General features: G+C 37.9%; 1 protein-coding gene across 1 annotated transcript in view; it reads left to right on the top strand.

Moving 5' to 3' along the window:
* LOC134653367 (mitogen-activated protein kinase kinase kinase 11) overlaps nucleotides 1-9,889 on the top strand; it is an 86,695-nt gene extending 76,806 nt beyond the window's left edge. The window contains exons 7-11 of the mRNA XM_063508704.1: nucleotides 470-619; nucleotides 5,309-5,419; nucleotides 6,575-6,710; nucleotides 7,810-7,930; nucleotides 9,050-9,889. Of these exons, the coding sequence (XP_063364774.1) occupies nucleotides 470-619; nucleotides 5,309-5,419; nucleotides 6,575-6,710; nucleotides 7,810-7,930; nucleotides 9,050-9,874 (1,343 nt within the window). The 3' untranslated portion in view covers nucleotides 9,875-9,889. The remainder of the gene's footprint in view (nucleotides 1-469; nucleotides 620-5,308; nucleotides 5,420-6,574; nucleotides 6,711-7,809; nucleotides 7,931-9,049) is intronic.
* Nucleotides 9,890-17,660: the final 7,771 nt, after the last annotated feature.

Raw genomic sequence — 17,660 nt, forward strand, 5'->3', positions numbered from 1 at the left:
TTTTTACAGAGTAGTTCGATTTTGATAATTATTTTTTGATTGGAAAGGGTATACCTCGAAGTTGGTCCCATATAAATTTGGAAAAAAAATCCAACCTTAAGGGTAAGAAAATAGGAAACTAAAAATGGAAAAATAAAAACTTTTTACAAAAGAAATAAAACCGACTTCAAAAAGGATGAAATAAAATATTATTGAAGTCTATGCGTTACCAACTGATATGTTTGAAGTCGGTGCCAAGCCAAGTAGTAATAATACCAGTCGAAAATAATCAGCTTTATGGCTATAAATCCCATTTTTGACTGCACCGACTTCAAACATATCAGTTGGTAACGCATAGACTTCAATAATATTTTATTTTTTGAAGTCGTTTTTATTTTTTTTGTTATTCCAGATTTTTTCCTACTCTCTGGGAACTTTCCCCAACTTGCACCACCGTATTTAAAAACAATACGTGTTGTCCGCGTTTCAGTGCCGGCGGACGGCGTGAAAGGCAAGACGTGGGGTCCATCCTCCGTGCACCAGAAGTCGCGCGGCCACCTGCCGCTGCCCGCGCTGGCGCGTCCCCGCCCCTCGCACCGCTTCTCCTCGTCCGCGCCCGCGCTGCCGCCGCCGCCCACAGGTACCCGCCCGCGCAAGTCCAAGTCCCAGGTCCGCGAGCCCCGGAGCACCGACCTCAAGAAACGCGCCGGCAGCCACGACGACCTGCTCTACGAGAACACGAAACCCAGGACCAAGTTTAGCATCTGTCCGATCTTTACCTCGACGTCCGATCTCCCGCATCACTATGATACGGTCTTCGACCAGAAGCCGCAGGGCAAGCGGAAGGGTAGCCACGGGGAGGTGAAGAAGACCTTCTTCAAGGGGTTCAGGTCGCACAGTCTGGCCGGGGGTTTGCTCTCGAACGATTTGAGCGCGGAGACGGCTGGGCTTTTGCGGGACGAGTAGTTTGGGACGGAGTTGCGTTTTCGACCGATCGAAGCTAAAAATAAATAAAAATAAAATATTTTTATTGTTAAAAAACAAGTTACTAAGTGGATTTTGAAGTCCCTGACTTCTGAGCTAGGTAAAGACCTGTGTTACAGAAGTCAGTGTCCTCTCCTAGACAATAGAAACTATATAAGGAACATCGAATCTAGTATGACTTATTTACTACATTTCCCATTTTGTTTTTGATTTTATATTGAAGCTCTGAATTCTTCGAAACGTACTCCATTTTTTTTTAACACAATTTAATAGTAGTTTGTTTAGCTTCAAACCGATAAGGTTTATTTAAAATTTACCGAAAATTTAACCATGAAATAGTACAATGAAATTACAGACTATAAAGTTTTTAACGCATCGTTTCAGATATATATTTAGGTCACCTTTTCAATCGTAAAGCACAAAAATAATATTTAATTTTGAGCCGATCCCAAATTCCTATCGGCGGGGATATTGTACAAAAAGTTGCCATATTTTAGACATATCATTTTCTACTATTAACCACATTCCTACATTAACACTTGAAAATTAAACTTCATCCCAAACGAGAATTTTCATCCGTCATAACCTTTTTTTTACAAAAAAAAAAGTATAATTGACCCGAACGACTCGATTCGACCTTAGGTGTAAATAAATTTGCTAGATCTATTTGGAGTAATTTTAGTTAATTGTTAAGTAAATAAAAAAGTGTAAAAAAGACTTATTTCTTAGTTTTAAAAGTAAAACCAGTGTCTGTTTTTGATTATTTAAAACAGTTGATACATGTATCATAATAACCTAACAATACAGAAATTGCAATACTGATACTGCACACAACAGCCGGCGGCGAACTTCGTACCACCCCAGTCAATGAATCCATGACGATTTTACGAAAAAATACATGTCGGCCATCTTGGGTTCAAAAATGACCATAATTTTCGCCAGCCCCGAGAACCTAGAAAAGGAAGTCTATGATAACTTACGAAATACTTTTATGAAATAATTACATGTCAGCCATAATTTTTAATTTTCTTTTATTTATCCGATATTTTCCAGTGTTATAATTTTAGCTCCTGTTATAGGCCTCACTCGGTATAACAATTAAAATGCTCAATTGCACTGGTACATGTATCAACATTAATCTGTACGAACACGTAATGCAATTTCGTATCCATTGTGATGTACCAAAACTAAGTAAAATTTTCTACTACCCGTATTTACATACAAACAATTTTACGTACAAAAGTTCTGGAGGACATCACAAGAATGCATTTATCTCATTTCATTGTTAGTTAATTTATTTTTAATTCATAGTTATCATTTTTTGTTAGGATTATGATAAAAGACTTTTAAATTAAATATATTGTTTAGGTTCTTGCCAAGTTGTATTTAAATATTGCGAAAGATCGCAGTGTAACAGCCGTAATAAGAAGAAAAAAATAAAAAAATTGGCTGTGCAAAACACCCTGTGGTCTTTTGCAATTGTTTCCAAGATTCGTTTTTTAGGTCAATTTCGGTGACGTCAATGTTAGTCAACAATATTGGAATTTCATAACTATAAGCACACTTTTATTTCTATTTTAGTACCTATAATAATAAATAATAAAATAGTATTACGTAACAATGATAAATATTTTTTTACGTGACGTCATCAAAACTACCCTAACATTTACCGATCTTGGATCTAGCAAATTGAGTGACCGTAGAGAATTGTTTTGACATAACAAGGTTATTCCATAGACATCTCATTATTGTGGGCAACCAGTTTTTATGTAATCAGATTTTCAGTTTTATCCTATAAGTTATAAAAGTAAAAATCTTAAGTATCCAGCTGGTTTCACAGATAAGATATAAATGACACGCGTCTTTCGAATAATTCAAACGTAGCTAACCCGCGATTTTTCAAATTTGCCTCCTTTTTCTAGTGACAACATTTGCTTGACCAAGTATTTTTATGTTGTTTCATCTACAGTCGTGAGTTGTCTATGATATCCGGTTATGTGTATGTTGGTATGACAACGACTGCCTTTGTTTCCCTCCGCTGCAAAGGAGCCTCGCACGACAACCTGCCCTATGCCTGTAAGTATGTTTTTGTGTTTACGAAAACGCCTAAGCGATCCATGGTTTATATACCAAACCATTTTCGAATATCTAAGCTATAATAACTCTTTCGCTCTCGTATTATGTGATGATTTTGATCTAGCAACACTGAGGTAGATCAACCAAATTTAGATAGGTAGAATAATCCATGGAATATTAGTACAATTTAGTTAGTTAAATGTCTAAAAGTTTGTCATGGTGAATCAATATTTTATTTTTGAAATGATTCATTTCAATACTCATTTATACAGTAATGTACCACAGATATCAAATTGGTTTGGTACATTCTAAACGGATGTTTAGGCTTGAACTGAGTCACAAAAAAAAACAATGTCTCTATGGTTTTATCATTGTGACATAAGGATGGAACGTTTCGTTATATTCCAAATTTGTTCGTTCCGGTGACGAATATATTTTATTATATTGATTTATTATCAAAGACAGTTATAATTTTATCTTTAGTCATTTTGTTTTTCACTGACTGACGGAAATAGTGTTGTTGAAAGGAATTGACTCATATAATATTTTTTTAAATATTTGAAAGTATTTTAAAACTAGGTTCGTTTTTCCGGAGCGGACATTTTTGACACTATTATTAAGATATTAGTGTTCAAGTAGACTTAATTATGGAATTGAATGTAAAAATTTTATGTTTCATTGTTTTTTTATATTTTGTGTGGCACATTACGTGCGTTAAGTAGAGATATTTCTAGAAGTTTGTATTGTTTATATGTTCTAGCCGTTTGAATTGATTTTTTTGTAAATTGTAAGCATTTGTTTGCTTTCAGCCGTTTAAGTTAAGTGCTATGCATGCTTAGCAGTTCATAGTGTATGCTATATCCTACGGTTTAAGTGATATAATTATATATGTATACGTCGTACTTACTTATTGATAGTTATCGCTTGGTTTCACCACATCTGGCACGCTTTCAAATGTTTACAATTAATTTTTAATTTCCTTATGTATTTTGGAAGTCAATGTGATATCAAAGATTATAAATAACTATATAAATCAAATCTTGATCGATGATTTTTCTACGATTTTTCTTCGCATAAAATCATGATTATCAGGTTTATTTTACGTGTTTCGATTTTAAATAATTTATTTAATATTAAAAGATATTTTTCTCAGACTTTAATAAAGACAAATATGGCATACTGCCTTATCTACCTTGTCAATTTTTGTTAATAAATTTATATTTTTTTATTATTTTTCGCATGGGCTTCCAATCAGTAGACCAATCTGTACGTACCGCCGTGTAACACGCGCAATCTCTACAGTGGTGGTGGACTAGAATTAAAAAACGAGGCTCAGATGTAAAAAGAATGTTAAAAATCTCCGCAGAGCGTAACAGAACTAAAGAACTCTGCCAATGTGAAACTCTGGTGATCCGGTTCTTTATATCCTTTTTATATATTAAATAAAACCTTTTCCATGAAATCGATTCTGGTGTATTTTTTTAACATGGGTTTACTAATATTTTAGAACTAACAAACCCCTTAACAGTTTATAATGAGCCGTATGAATAAATGATTAAAAAATAAACCACTTGGTGCTGGGAACAAAGAGAAATCTAAATCCGCTTTCGCTTTTCTTTCGGCTCTAATATCGGGAAGGCAGAGACCACGTAATTTAAAAAAAAAACAAAAGTGCTAGTTTTAAGTTTTGCACATGTAAGTATGATTTATCTGTACACCTTGCTTTTGATTTTTATAATGAACTGTTTAGCATGTGTAGTGATTATTTCAAATATTTTAGTGCATGTTTTTGCTAGAAACATTTTCAGGAATCGTGTAGCTTCTAAATATGTCCTGTTTTTTTGTTATATTTATTTAATATCATTTAAAATAGCTGTGATTTAGAATAGTTACTTTGTTTTTCATGATTTGTTATAATAATTTATATCATAATTTCATTTCACTGTTCGCAAACTCTTCATATTTCATTCAAATTCTCTATTTACCTATAACCAAATAACAATATGTATCATAATATTAAAATACCATGAGATGTGAGGAGTTTGCAATACAATAACCTAACGAATAGATTACCTTGGAAACGAATTGTCTGTTTTTTTATTGTAACTAAAAAAACGACTAATTTTACTATATTAAATATAATACGTTACTTAATTAACAATTCATAAGAAAATGTATAATAGTAAACTCCATCCGTTTCCACATCTATTCGCCAGGTACAATCGGCCACCGCACTTCGTAACTAATTGCCTATGTTTCATTCACATAGGTTGTTTTGTTCCTTACGCAGACTTCAGCCCCGAGGAGTGGGGCCCCGAGTACCCGCTCAGTACGTCGTCGCGGTACACGATACCCATGCCCACGCTATATAGTACTGAAGGTAAATATTCATTACACTTTTTTTAAGCTAGGAATCTCTGGATTTACTTAGACAACGGGGTTCTGGGTTTAGAGAACAACAGAATACTTGTAGTGAAGTAGGGGGCAGCACAGAAGGCATTCGTTTAGCGCGAATTGATAATGTCAAGTTTAACCTTTTCGACGCCGTGTCAAATACAAAACCTGTCACTCGGACGCCACGTCACCGAAGTGTCAAAACTAAAATTGATCTTTATGCATGTGCACGTAGGTCTATGTTGCTCTGTGGTCTGTGACAGATTAATCCGTCTTTGGCGTTGGACCTGCGGTGCTGATATATCCGTCATTGGCGTCCAAAAGGTAAAATTTACGATTTATGTCATAAAATGGCAGACCCTCCAACGGAAAAGGACATTTGTGAACTGTAGGGTCAGCACTAGCTTATTATGAATGTCAAATTTAAACATTCGATTTATACCACAAGGTGGCATCCTTCATCGCGCACAGTCTCTAGGTATATTTCTTATTGCTTTATCAAAGCACTGAGAACTGAACTATTCGTGTTAGTTGTGCCTATGGCGACAGTTGATTGTGAGCTTAACTGTGACAGTCACACTGACATTATGAAAATTTTGCCTCTGAAAACTATTCTCACTTGAAGTGATTATTTTTTCTAATTTATTTTAAGAAAGATTACAGATGTAGTGCATAATTGACGACCGATCTGGCCTAGTGGGTAGTGACCCTGCCTGCGAAGCCGATGATCCTGGGTTAGAATCCCGGTAAGGGCATTTATTTGTGTGATGAACACTAATGTTTGTTCCGGAGTCATGGATGTTTTCTATGTATATAAGTATGTATTTATCTATATAAGTATGTATATCGTCGCCTAGTACCCATAGTACAAGCTTTGCTTAGTTTGGGGCTAGGTTGATCTGTGTAAGATGTCCCCCAATATTTATTTATATTTATATTATTTATAATTGTTTCCATCATATTTTCTCGTCAGAAACGTTCGTATGCTACTTCGGCAAATATATTGAAATAGCAAGACACGTTACGAACGTGTCTTTCCGTCGTTTCCGTGAAAATACAATGGAAAATAATTATGCACTACATCTGTACTTCATTACCCAATGTTTCCGGTTGGCAAAATTAATAAAATTCTCTGCACCAGGTTACAAATTCAAGAAGCCATCTATTATCGAGCTGGTTCTCTACAATATGGCGGCGCTGCTGGGCGGCGTGGCGGCCGGTTACGATGTCCGAGTCAGCAACGTCAGTCCTCTACACCCCACCTTACAACCACACAGGTATGCACCAGGGTCTTACTAAACATCAGTCTGTAGATATCGGTTACACATTCAAGAAGCCATCTATTATCGAGCTGGTTCTCTACAATATGGCGGCGTGGCGGTCGGTTACGATGTTCGAGTCAGCAACGTCAGTCCTCTACACCGCCCCTTACAACCACACAGGTATGCACCAGGGTCTTACTAAACATCAGTCTTTAGATATCGGTTACACATTCAAGAAGCCATCTATTATCGAGCTGGTTCTCTACAATATGGCGGCGTGGCGGTCGGTTACGATGTTCGAGTCAGCAACGTCAGTCCTCTACACCCCACCTTACAACCACACAGGTATGCACCAGGGTCTTACTAAACATCAGTCTTTAGATATCGGTTACACATTCAAGAAGCCATCAATCATCGAGCTGGTGTTACAAAGTGGCCGCGCTATTGGGAGGCGTTGCGGTTGGATACGGCGTTCGAGTCAGCAATGTCAGTCCGTTACAGTTACACCTTACACCCCATTTTACAATTGCACAGGTACGCACTATATTAATATACTACATGTATATTACGGTATCACCTTTAGGACTTAATTTCACATCTTAAAAACATTTAACGCAAGGTGTCCTTAAAAATAGCCTACGGGCTAAAAAAAATTAAAGAACGCAATTTTTGATGGTTTTTAAATCATACAAATTCGGTTAAGGGCCAAGTGCGAGTCGGGCTCGGACTTTTTGTAAAATTGACACGGATGACCTTCGTTTATGTTTTACCTGTAATCGATAGGTAAAGAAGTAGTTTTTGTTCAAAACTTTAGAAGTTTAGACCCAGGAGTTTTCGGAGATGGGAAGATGGTTATTTTATTTTTAATTATAGAAAATAATATCTATTTATTTTCGTCACACGTTAAGGATGACTCACGTTAGACCGGGCCGTGTCCGGGACGGAGCTTCCGGAGCTTCGTTTTGTATGGAAACTATTACGTGATCACCTGTCATAGAAAAGTAAGCGCCGGAAGCTCCGGCCCGGACACGGCCCGATCGGCCCGGTCTAATTTGAGTCATCCTTTACGGGGCACCTTGTTACAGTGAAATAATATGTTGGTTGTAATATCCAGGTCGGAGCTGGAACCGGAGCCTATGGGCGCGGCGCACGAGAGCGCGGGGTTCCTGCGCAACACCTACCACGGCCCGGCGCGCCATCTGCGCGCGCCGCTGCACCAACTCACCGGCGCCGAGGTCAGTCCACACACACACAGCAGACTACGTGCACTCTATACACCGTGGCCCAATAAAACCCGACAGATTTTCAACATGTATTCGTGACGACCGGTCTGGCCTAGTGGGTTAGTGACCCTGCCTGTGAAGCCGCGGTCCTGGGTTCGAATCCCAGTAAGGGCATTTATTTGTGTGATGAGCACAGATATTTGTTCCTGAGTCATGGTTGTTTTCTATGTATTTAAGTATTTGTATATTATATATATCGTTGTCTGAGTACTCACAACACAAGCTTTCTTGAGCTTACCGTGGGGCTTAGTCAATTTGTGTAATAATGTCCTATAATATTTATTTATTTATTTATTTATTTATTTATTTACCCCATTTGGAGACTTGCACCGACCACATTTGACAGACTGATCGACGTCGGACGACGCGCCCCGGCGCTCTACTATGAAACTTTCCATACATAAAAAATTGCGAACTCTAACGATACGAACAGTTTGGTGCGACCGACCCTAAATCGCTTTGTTTTAGAGTAATTTAGAGATAACGACAATTCTAGTAGAAATTTATTTCTGAAATAACGCGGTGAAAAACGCCGTTTTAGCTGTGACGACGCCACTGTGTGACTGTGACTTGATTTAGACAACTTTTTTCGCCAAGACGCAAGAAGAAAAAACGTGTCGTGTGCAGAAAACACAACAAAAAGATTTTTTTCGACAATTTTTTTTTGACCAAAAGCATAACATTTTTTGCTCCTTATGATTTGAATGCGTGGTTAAAATCTGTCGGGTTTAATAGGCCCACGGTGTATAATTGTATATAGTGTGGCGTCTGTGATGTACTTTTTGCGTAACTCTCTGGTTTTATAATATTAATCGTAAGCCCGCGTACCCCGTATGCCACTGGCTCGTCAGAGAGTTACTGTAGTTGCTCGATAGTATTGAATCTAAGATATATTCCTACGTAACCGTTGAACAGTGGTTGGGATGATACGCCATACCTAAATGTAAGATTCTGAAAACGGGGTAAATCTTTTTCTTATTCTTAACGCATTACGTTAGACATGGTTAAGATTATACTTAAAAATATAAACTACTTTGAGTACCAATACTTAAAAATCATGTTTAATTTCAGATCACCAGTCTGAGCCAAGCGGAAGAACAGAAGCCGATCAGGTTCACGGACTCCCCGAGCCACAACGCGCACCCCTCCTACTCTTCCTACACCCACTCCGCCCAACCCCTCTCCGGCACCTCCGGCCTCGGCACCACCTACACCTCCACGCAACCCCCCACCCCCTCCCCACGAAGAACCTCCTCCACCTCCGAACACCTCGCCGATCTCTACCACAACTATAGAGAAAACTTCCAACCCACACAGGAACGCGACTTCTACTATAGAGAACCTTACTACGACAGGACGGCCGACTACGTAGTCAAACATCCATATTTCCCGTACGATGAGAGCTACGAGTATAAAGAACCCGCGCCGGATTATAGACCACAGTTTTTAACCCACAGAAGAACGCCTTCTAATTCCTCGGCAACAAACTCACATGCAGAGGAATTTTCACCTTCGAGGCAGTACAGTGGGAAGTTCAGTAAGAGCGAATATCGGACGCCTATAACGGAATATCCGAGGAAATCCTCAGATTATTCCCTCCCTAGAGACTTTTATAGGCAGGAGGAGGTTGAGCGACCCGCGAATTTAGGTTTAGAACTCGCTCCAACAAAATTACGTTCCAGTTTAAAGAAATACAATAAGAAATCTAGCGCTTCGGGCGGCAGCTCGGGCGGTGGCACGCCTACTAACCCGACTCCCCCGGATAGTATAACGAGCGAGACCGACAGCTCGTACGTATCGGCTAGGGATGCCTCCACGGGGTCCGTTTCTAGGGTCCGTTTCAGCCCGGAGTCCTTGCCCGGGGGGGTGGAGAGGCGGCCCTCCAAACACTCGTAGCGAAGGCTCAAGAAGTTCGACGACTACCTGGTCTGACTGTACACGGAGGTTTAACGGCATAGATAAATAGTAGATTATGCAGTTGAAAGTTTGAGGTGACAAAACTAGATGGCGCTGCACGGCTGCCGCTTAAGATCGGTTTTCCTAGGATAGCGGTGCCGTCATATAGCGGCCGTCTCCATACTAAATAATACGGCTAAATATGGACGTCGTAGTATTTGTATGGAGACGGCCGCTATATGACGGCACCGCTATCGGAGGAAACCAAAGCATTATGTTGGAGTAACTAAATCTCAAACGCTAATCTATGACAATCCATAGCCTATTTTCATATCCAATTGTCTTTTCTTTGTTAAATTCGAAACATTTTGATAGTGTAAGAAACACAACATGTAACTCCACAGTCAACAAGTTGTTGATGAAATATCAATATAAAACAAAAACATGTTTAACTATATTTTTCAGTGTATTTTCGTAATATTTCATAACTGCCGTGAAATTGTTTATTTTCTATATGAAACTAGTATATTATCACAAAACCTATGACATCCTACAGCGCCATTTAGTTTACGATATATTCGACTGTGCACATCTGCTATAATTAATTTGTCTATGCCAGTAGTTACTACCCGGCCAACAATGAACCATTTGGCACTGTCATAAGGTTCATTTTAGAAAGTCGGTGGTAACTACTAAGAATAAGCCTACCTTGTGTGAGTGTACAATGTACATAGGCGGTAGCGTGGAACGCTTGCTTTTTAGCAAATTGGTTGCCGCGGCGGAATGGCACTGAGAAGCGTTGTTCAAATCAATATTTTCACGGATAATACTATTTTTTTAACATTGCGTAGCTACGTTGGCAACGGTTGTGAATGAAATCGTATTTATATAACTCGGCTCTAATTTTTATGTATATAGAGTGGGTATACTTTAACACATTAACTGCCAGCGACTCCCTAGGCTCCCCTAGCAAGTCGCTGGCAGTTAATGTTGTTCACTGTTCGTAGTCGCTTTTCGCTACATACGGTTTTTCCCGTGTTATCGGCTAAGCTCGTAGCGCGTAGCTCGCGCTGGCACTGAATGTGTTAATATGTTGCAAGAAAATATTTAAAACGGGGCACTAACTTAAAATAAGTTTATTATCGCTTGAGTGACCCGATTGCAATATGTTTATACCTCACAGGAGTTTCATAATTAAAATGTAGCAGGACAATAACGAAATACAGATAGTTTTTATTATTTTCTCAGTTAATTTGAACTCGCTTTCCAGTGGCGCCATCTTCCGCGGCCCAAGTACGAGTGTATACTCGATTTAATCCATAAGAGGTCGTAATTTAAATAAGTTGCCTGGCGTTTGAGAATATTGTTACACGTTTATCGTGTGACGTCACGTTTTAAGTAATATTTAACTTAAGTGGGTGTCTTGATCCGTGTATAGATGTCGCTACGTGATCCAGAAATGTACAGGATGTATTGTATCTTGTGTCATTTTCGTGCCATCGAAATCATCAAAACTTCAGACAATCAGAGCACCACAAAATAATGTTGTCATAGAAGTGTCATCTAATATGATTTAACACATTCAGTGCCCAAAACCCGACTATAGGGTATTTTATGATTTTGTTCCCAGGCCGGACGACCCGATAGTCTGGATCGTGGTACTACACCTTTATATGAAGAATTTTTTGTGGCCTGGCGTGGATGTCTTGTTTGGCTGGGTGGCAATGAATGTGTTAAAGGTTCTTTTTTTAACATTGTGTGTCAGTTATGCACAGGGCCGGATTAAGCATGTCGGGGCCCCTAGGCAGTGCAATGCTCGGGGCCCCCTTAGGCCCTTACAGTCAATTCTGCATACATTTACTTAATGTTCATTTGTCAGTTCAGGGAAGTAAGATTGTGGTTTTAATTTCAACCTTCAGGTGTCGGTTGAGCCGATACGAACATGCCGAGCGATGTCTTTTTCGCTCTTATTGCGTGGACATAAAGCTTTTTTCTATCAGTTTTTGCCGAATCCTTTTTGCGTCAAGTGTGGGGAGAGCCCTTTTTTTCTCCATAGGTAGTTAAATATTGTGCGAGGCTGAACAGCGATTGTCCGACCATAATACCATACGCCGAGCCACATGATTAAAATTAACGTAATAATAAAGATATTCCATAGGTTTAAATTACAATTCATTCACCGGTCAAGTTAGCATATAGGTACAGGCTCAACCAGAAAAGCAGCAAAAAAACGCGAGCGCAGCGAGCGCGAAATTTTTTGTAAAAAAAATTGTGAAAGCGTGTTAAAAAGGCCGGGCCGGGCCTAAAAATCCGAAGTTCCCCAGTAAGCCGAGCTTTCATGCGAGGTCAAAGCCGTGCTTCAGGATATGCTCAGCTAGAGCACAGACGCCAACCAATGTCCATTGTATTAAAAAGCGAGACCGCAGGCCGAGCTTGGCGCAGCGAGGCTAAAGGCTAAGCTGAAGAAGAGGAGATTTGGAAGACAAACCAAACATGGAGGTAAAAAGTGAGGCTGAAGGTCGAGCTCAGCAATCTCCACATTACTTAACAAGCCCAAAGCGTACTTATAACCAGCGAGGTGAGGTTTCATGCGAGGCAAAAGGCCAAGCTTCTGAAATCAATGTTTATATTTGTTAAAAAGCGACGCCGAAGGTCGAACTGTAAGAAAGCAGCGCTCTGACACGAACCAATCGGAGATATTAGGCCCTCGGGAGCCTGAAAATCGAGCTGGATATTACAGACTTTAAATCTATAAAATAACATAATTTACATAATCATCTAATGATTGTGTATCTGAGACACACAATCATTATTGACATTGATTGTTGTGTGTATTGGACATTAAGTAGGTATAAATATTTAGGTACAATAAAAACAATATTTATGAATTTTGGCCATTTGAAACAAATATTGTTTTTGGCGCGCGCGGGCCCCTTGGGACCGTCGGGGCCCCCTAGCCGAGGCGGGGCCCATAGGCAGTTGCCTACTCTGACTTAGGGTTAATCCGGCCCTGGTTATGCATCATTGTTTACTTAAAACTGGGTAAACAGGGAGGGCGTAGCGATATCTACAGTTTTATATCGACCTCTGCGAATTTGTGTCAGCTGATCACTGATCTTTATATTAAAAAGAGTAAACTATAATGTTTTACAATGGTACTATGTTTGTCTGTTTGTTTTGTTAACTGCACCTAATTTTCAGCTGAATTATTTTCCCGCAAATTAATATTCTCTTAATATTGATTATTCAACTAATAAAGTTATACATACACAATTCTTATTGACTGAATAGTTAGCTCTAGCTAGAGATTTGATTTAAATATCTGCAGTTGAAAATGTGGTTGGACAACCAACACTTTTTTAGTCTGATTTATTTTACAGTCCAACCACTTTGATAATTAAGTACGTAAAAATTACAGTTCATGTTTTTTTTTAATTATTCAATTTTAAAATAAAGATGAGTGGTCAGCTCCCAGCCTTGTATAAATGCAATTGTGTTCATTAATTAGTAACGTGTAGAGCTGTACATTTGTATAAAACGTGTATGCGTGTTTGGGTGCGTGACAGTGCCTGTTACCCACTAAATATTACTCCCCATAGATGGCAGCACTTGATTCGTAACAAAAATATTCATAGTCAAATTGACTACTATTTTTTATTTCTCGTCATTGTTTTGGATAGCGTCACTTTGCTGGTATCTCATTGTTGCTACCAGAGTTTCAACAGATGGCGTTATATGTTCACGTTTTGACGTAAAAGAAGAAGTATACCATGCTAATGTGACGCCATCTAGACATACAACAAAATACTTTTTAATTTTGGAGTGAACAATACTATGCGTAGATAAAGGCAGTCTTTATTATTTACAACGATAATTACATGTGCTTTGTGGGAAAATTCAACCTGTGAGGTTTTAATTAGAAAGGTTTTTGAGCTGCTAAAAAGTACTATGATTAAAAAAAAAACATTTTCTAGTAAACAGCAACGAGTCGTCGTGATTTTAGTAATTTTTTTACATTATTTATTGTATTCATTTAAACTATAATTCATACTCGAAAATTGTCTTAAAATTAATTGATTGAGGTAGAGAAATGTTTTATACCCAGTGATAACTAGCGGAACAAAAAGGCACAAATAACAAGAAATGTACAAAATGTAAATATTCCATAAAGCTGCAGCTTTCCCGGCATTTATTTTAATTTGTTGCGGTGCTAGCGCACCATTTACATTGTTATTTTTATTAAATTATAAATAGTACAAATATATTTTTAAGTACCATACGAACGGATTGAATAGAAATTATTTACTTTCCACATTACGGTAACTAACAGTGTATGGATTTTGTACAAAATCGAATGTTAGATTATTTTGTACTAAAATATCAGTAAATATAGGTGTAGTGAAACCAGTTTTGTATCCCACGATAATTAATTAGGTAAAGAAACTAGTCGGAGTTTTGCAAAATGTAATTGTACCCAAATATTGCATATCCTGCGATTGATATTATATTCGATATTATGCTTTCTGTACTCAGGAACACTGATTTTCTTACAGCAAGTGTATTTGTATAGAAAATAGGTATGTATTCGAATATTTTCGACTTCGAAGGCCTATGGAACAAGTTTTGAAAATTAGACACACGTTATCGTCATCACTAAAACTAGGTATTGTATTGTACTTATATCAAATTTTAAATGTAACTTAGCTTTGATATTTTAGCGAAACCAGTGCCTAACGTTTGGATCGTCAGAGATTACGCAGGTTGTAGGTCTTTCCTCAGTACACTTTGTTTCTGGCCTCGGCCGGTAAAAGGAATGTTGTGATTATTTATTCGTTTTCATTTTTGTTTCTTGTGCAATAATTGAAATTGTTTTGCGTCCATTTTATTTAATATTATACTTTTAATTTGTTATTTATGAAAGGGAAATCGTGAATGTAGCAGTATTTCAGCAGTATTCGAGATTCATTACCACTATATTTTATATGAATATTGGAATTTTTATATGGATATGTATGTTGTAGTATATTGTATGATTTGTTGACGCGACAGTGCCAACCTGATGTTCAGTGCTCCGTTTCCAAACTTGTTTTTAGTGCAAGCCAAATCCTAACCAAATTATTATAAGAATCTCTTTATAATAAGTTTCAAATACTGGAGTCACAAATTATTTTCAAGTGAAATGAATTTATTAACAGTTTTTTTAACACTGTAAATATATATGTTTAATTAATTATATTGTATGTATTGACTCATGGCACGATTACTTAAAAATACTCTAGTCTTGAAAAATATTTAATTTTAATATCTGGCTTGTATGTATTGGAGGTACGGACGGTGTAGGCATACTTCGGGCATTCCATATTTCTGTGAAAATGACATTCCATATAATTTAACGGAAGTGATATTGTGCTCAGATACAGTCATTAGTCGACGGATGCGAGATGTTTCTTTGTGCCAATAACAAGAAGGAAAATGCCTTAAGTACGTTGAAATAAATTGACAAATAAAACTAGATTAAGCTTTTTATGAAGTCTTGTTATTTCTCCCTCCCTCAGACGGATCCCCTTTGTTGTGTTACTTGTCGAACTGTCTGGAACGTTGCCAATATAATAAGCAAGCAAATGTAACAAAAACACAAAACATGAGCTATTTTAACGAAAATATAATATGAAACAATAAGTATATTAGACAAACATTTTATTCTTATTGTGGTCGTAATTAGTTAAGTGTAGGTAGATACCTACCTAGTGTACCTAATCGAATAGTGGACCAATTCACCAGTCGGTAATATTTATTTTAGAAAAGTGACAAATGGCCGTAAGGCTTCGTCACACAGGCACGTTTTCCGGGCGGGGCGTGAGCGGGGCGCGCCGCTTTTACATATAAAACTCTCAAGCCCCGCCCGGAAAACGCGTCTGTGTGACGAAGCCTTTACCCTTATCACATACTGTCATTTAAACGGCGTCTTCCCATTTGTCCCCGTCGGGCACTGATGGGAATTACTAGCAACACGTTGACTGCCAAGAACCCACTAGGTAGGTTCATTTTGTATTGGAAATAGGCACTTGTACACTTTCAAAGTGCCCTTATTCCCACATATTCCCATTTGTCTCATGTATGGCGGCGATTACGTGGGGGGGACAAATGGGAATATATCATTTAAACGTTGAATTTTCCTCCAGTGTTACAAGAAATTAAGTCAAGGTTATCTTAAACGTTACCCAACCCAAATATTTGACTTAGACGACTTAAATACTTATTTTCTCCTTTTATTCATAAAATTATACATGTCATTCATTATAAATTATTGGCTATATGTATTATTCGGCCTTGGGACCACAAAGATTTATTTGGCGACAGTCTGAGCAGTTTCTGCTCTTGGCTAGGTAAGGTAAACACTTCTATCCCTCATCACATTTGTTGGTACGACGTACAAATAGTAAATACGTAGGCGATATGTAGATTTAAACTTACATACGTAGCTACATGTATAAAGTGTAAGCCACATACCTATAGTGTACTTAATAAGTAACATATATTATATCACAGTTGATTTTTAGGCAGTTTTTGGTTATAGGTACTTAAAATAACAAGGTAAAGACAGGATAATAAATAACATAGACAAATGTATAAAAAGAACAATTTATTCAATACTGGGTATCATTAAAATATTATATCAGTGCAGTGTAAAAATACTTATATAATATAAAATGTGATCTTATACGCTACTTATACATACATACTTATGTATACTCATACACCTGCTTAGAATCGTGTCATAAAAATCCAAATCACGGTCATCAATGTATTTCTCTTCGCATTATTGAGAAAAAACAAGTAAATGTCGGTAGTAACCATCTACAACACAAATCCAAGCGATCATAAAATATGCTTTATCTTACACTAAAATTGGTTTTCTTATCCTAAGCAAGTCCGAACTGCGTTCCACTGATACACGAAGCAATCAAATTTCGAAGCGAAATCTCACAAAATAAAAAATATGAAACACCTGTTTAGTTCAGTCCAATAAGACCATAATAATTTAGGTTTTTAACCAAATTCTTAACTATGCCCCGGAAGGCCGGGCTTATCACAATGACCAAATGTACAGTTAGGACTACATATTTCTATGAATCGATTTACTTGCTAAGGGAATAGGGCCAACAGCAAACAGTTTCTACAGTAAACAGTTATCTTGACCATCTAGTCAGTGCCGGCCCGAGCCCTTGATCAGGGTAGAGCGAAATCGGGTTTTGGCGCCCTTCGTTGAAGTTTTCAAGCGTATTTTACAAACCCCCCCCCCCTCGCCACACTCGCGTCTTTTAAATTTTTTTTTGTCATATGCCATTTTGGCGCCCCGCTTGCCATCCGGCGCCTAGAGCGGCCGCTCCACTCGCTCTACCCTAGATCCGGCCCTGCATCTAGTTTCTATCGTATGTCTACACCCCGCTTATTATGCCAATGAATCCGCAATCATAGATCCTGTCAAGCATATTTAGTAACTTAATCTAGCAGATCTTGTTGGTCCAAAAGAGTTGATACGATTTTATTAAACCGGTTATATTTGAGACCGTGTTATCCTTTGTATAATCGGATCGCAGATGGAGTGACCAAAATAATGCTTTAGTGGCTTATATTTGCATGGAACAATAAAACCTGTTGTTTCTTGTGAAGTCACCAGTGATTTTAAAAATCTTGTGACAATGTGATCATGAATACTGGCAGTTCGATTGACAAGGCCTAAGAGCCCATTGTCCCATTTATGTCGCGAACGGGAAGGAAACTA

Source organism: Cydia amplana, chromosome 13 (genome assembly GCF_948474715.1).
Source record: "Cydia amplana chromosome 13, ilCydAmpl1.1, whole genome shotgun sequence".
Classification (NCBI taxonomy): domain Eukaryota; kingdom Metazoa; phylum Arthropoda; class Insecta; order Lepidoptera; family Tortricidae; genus Cydia; species Cydia amplana.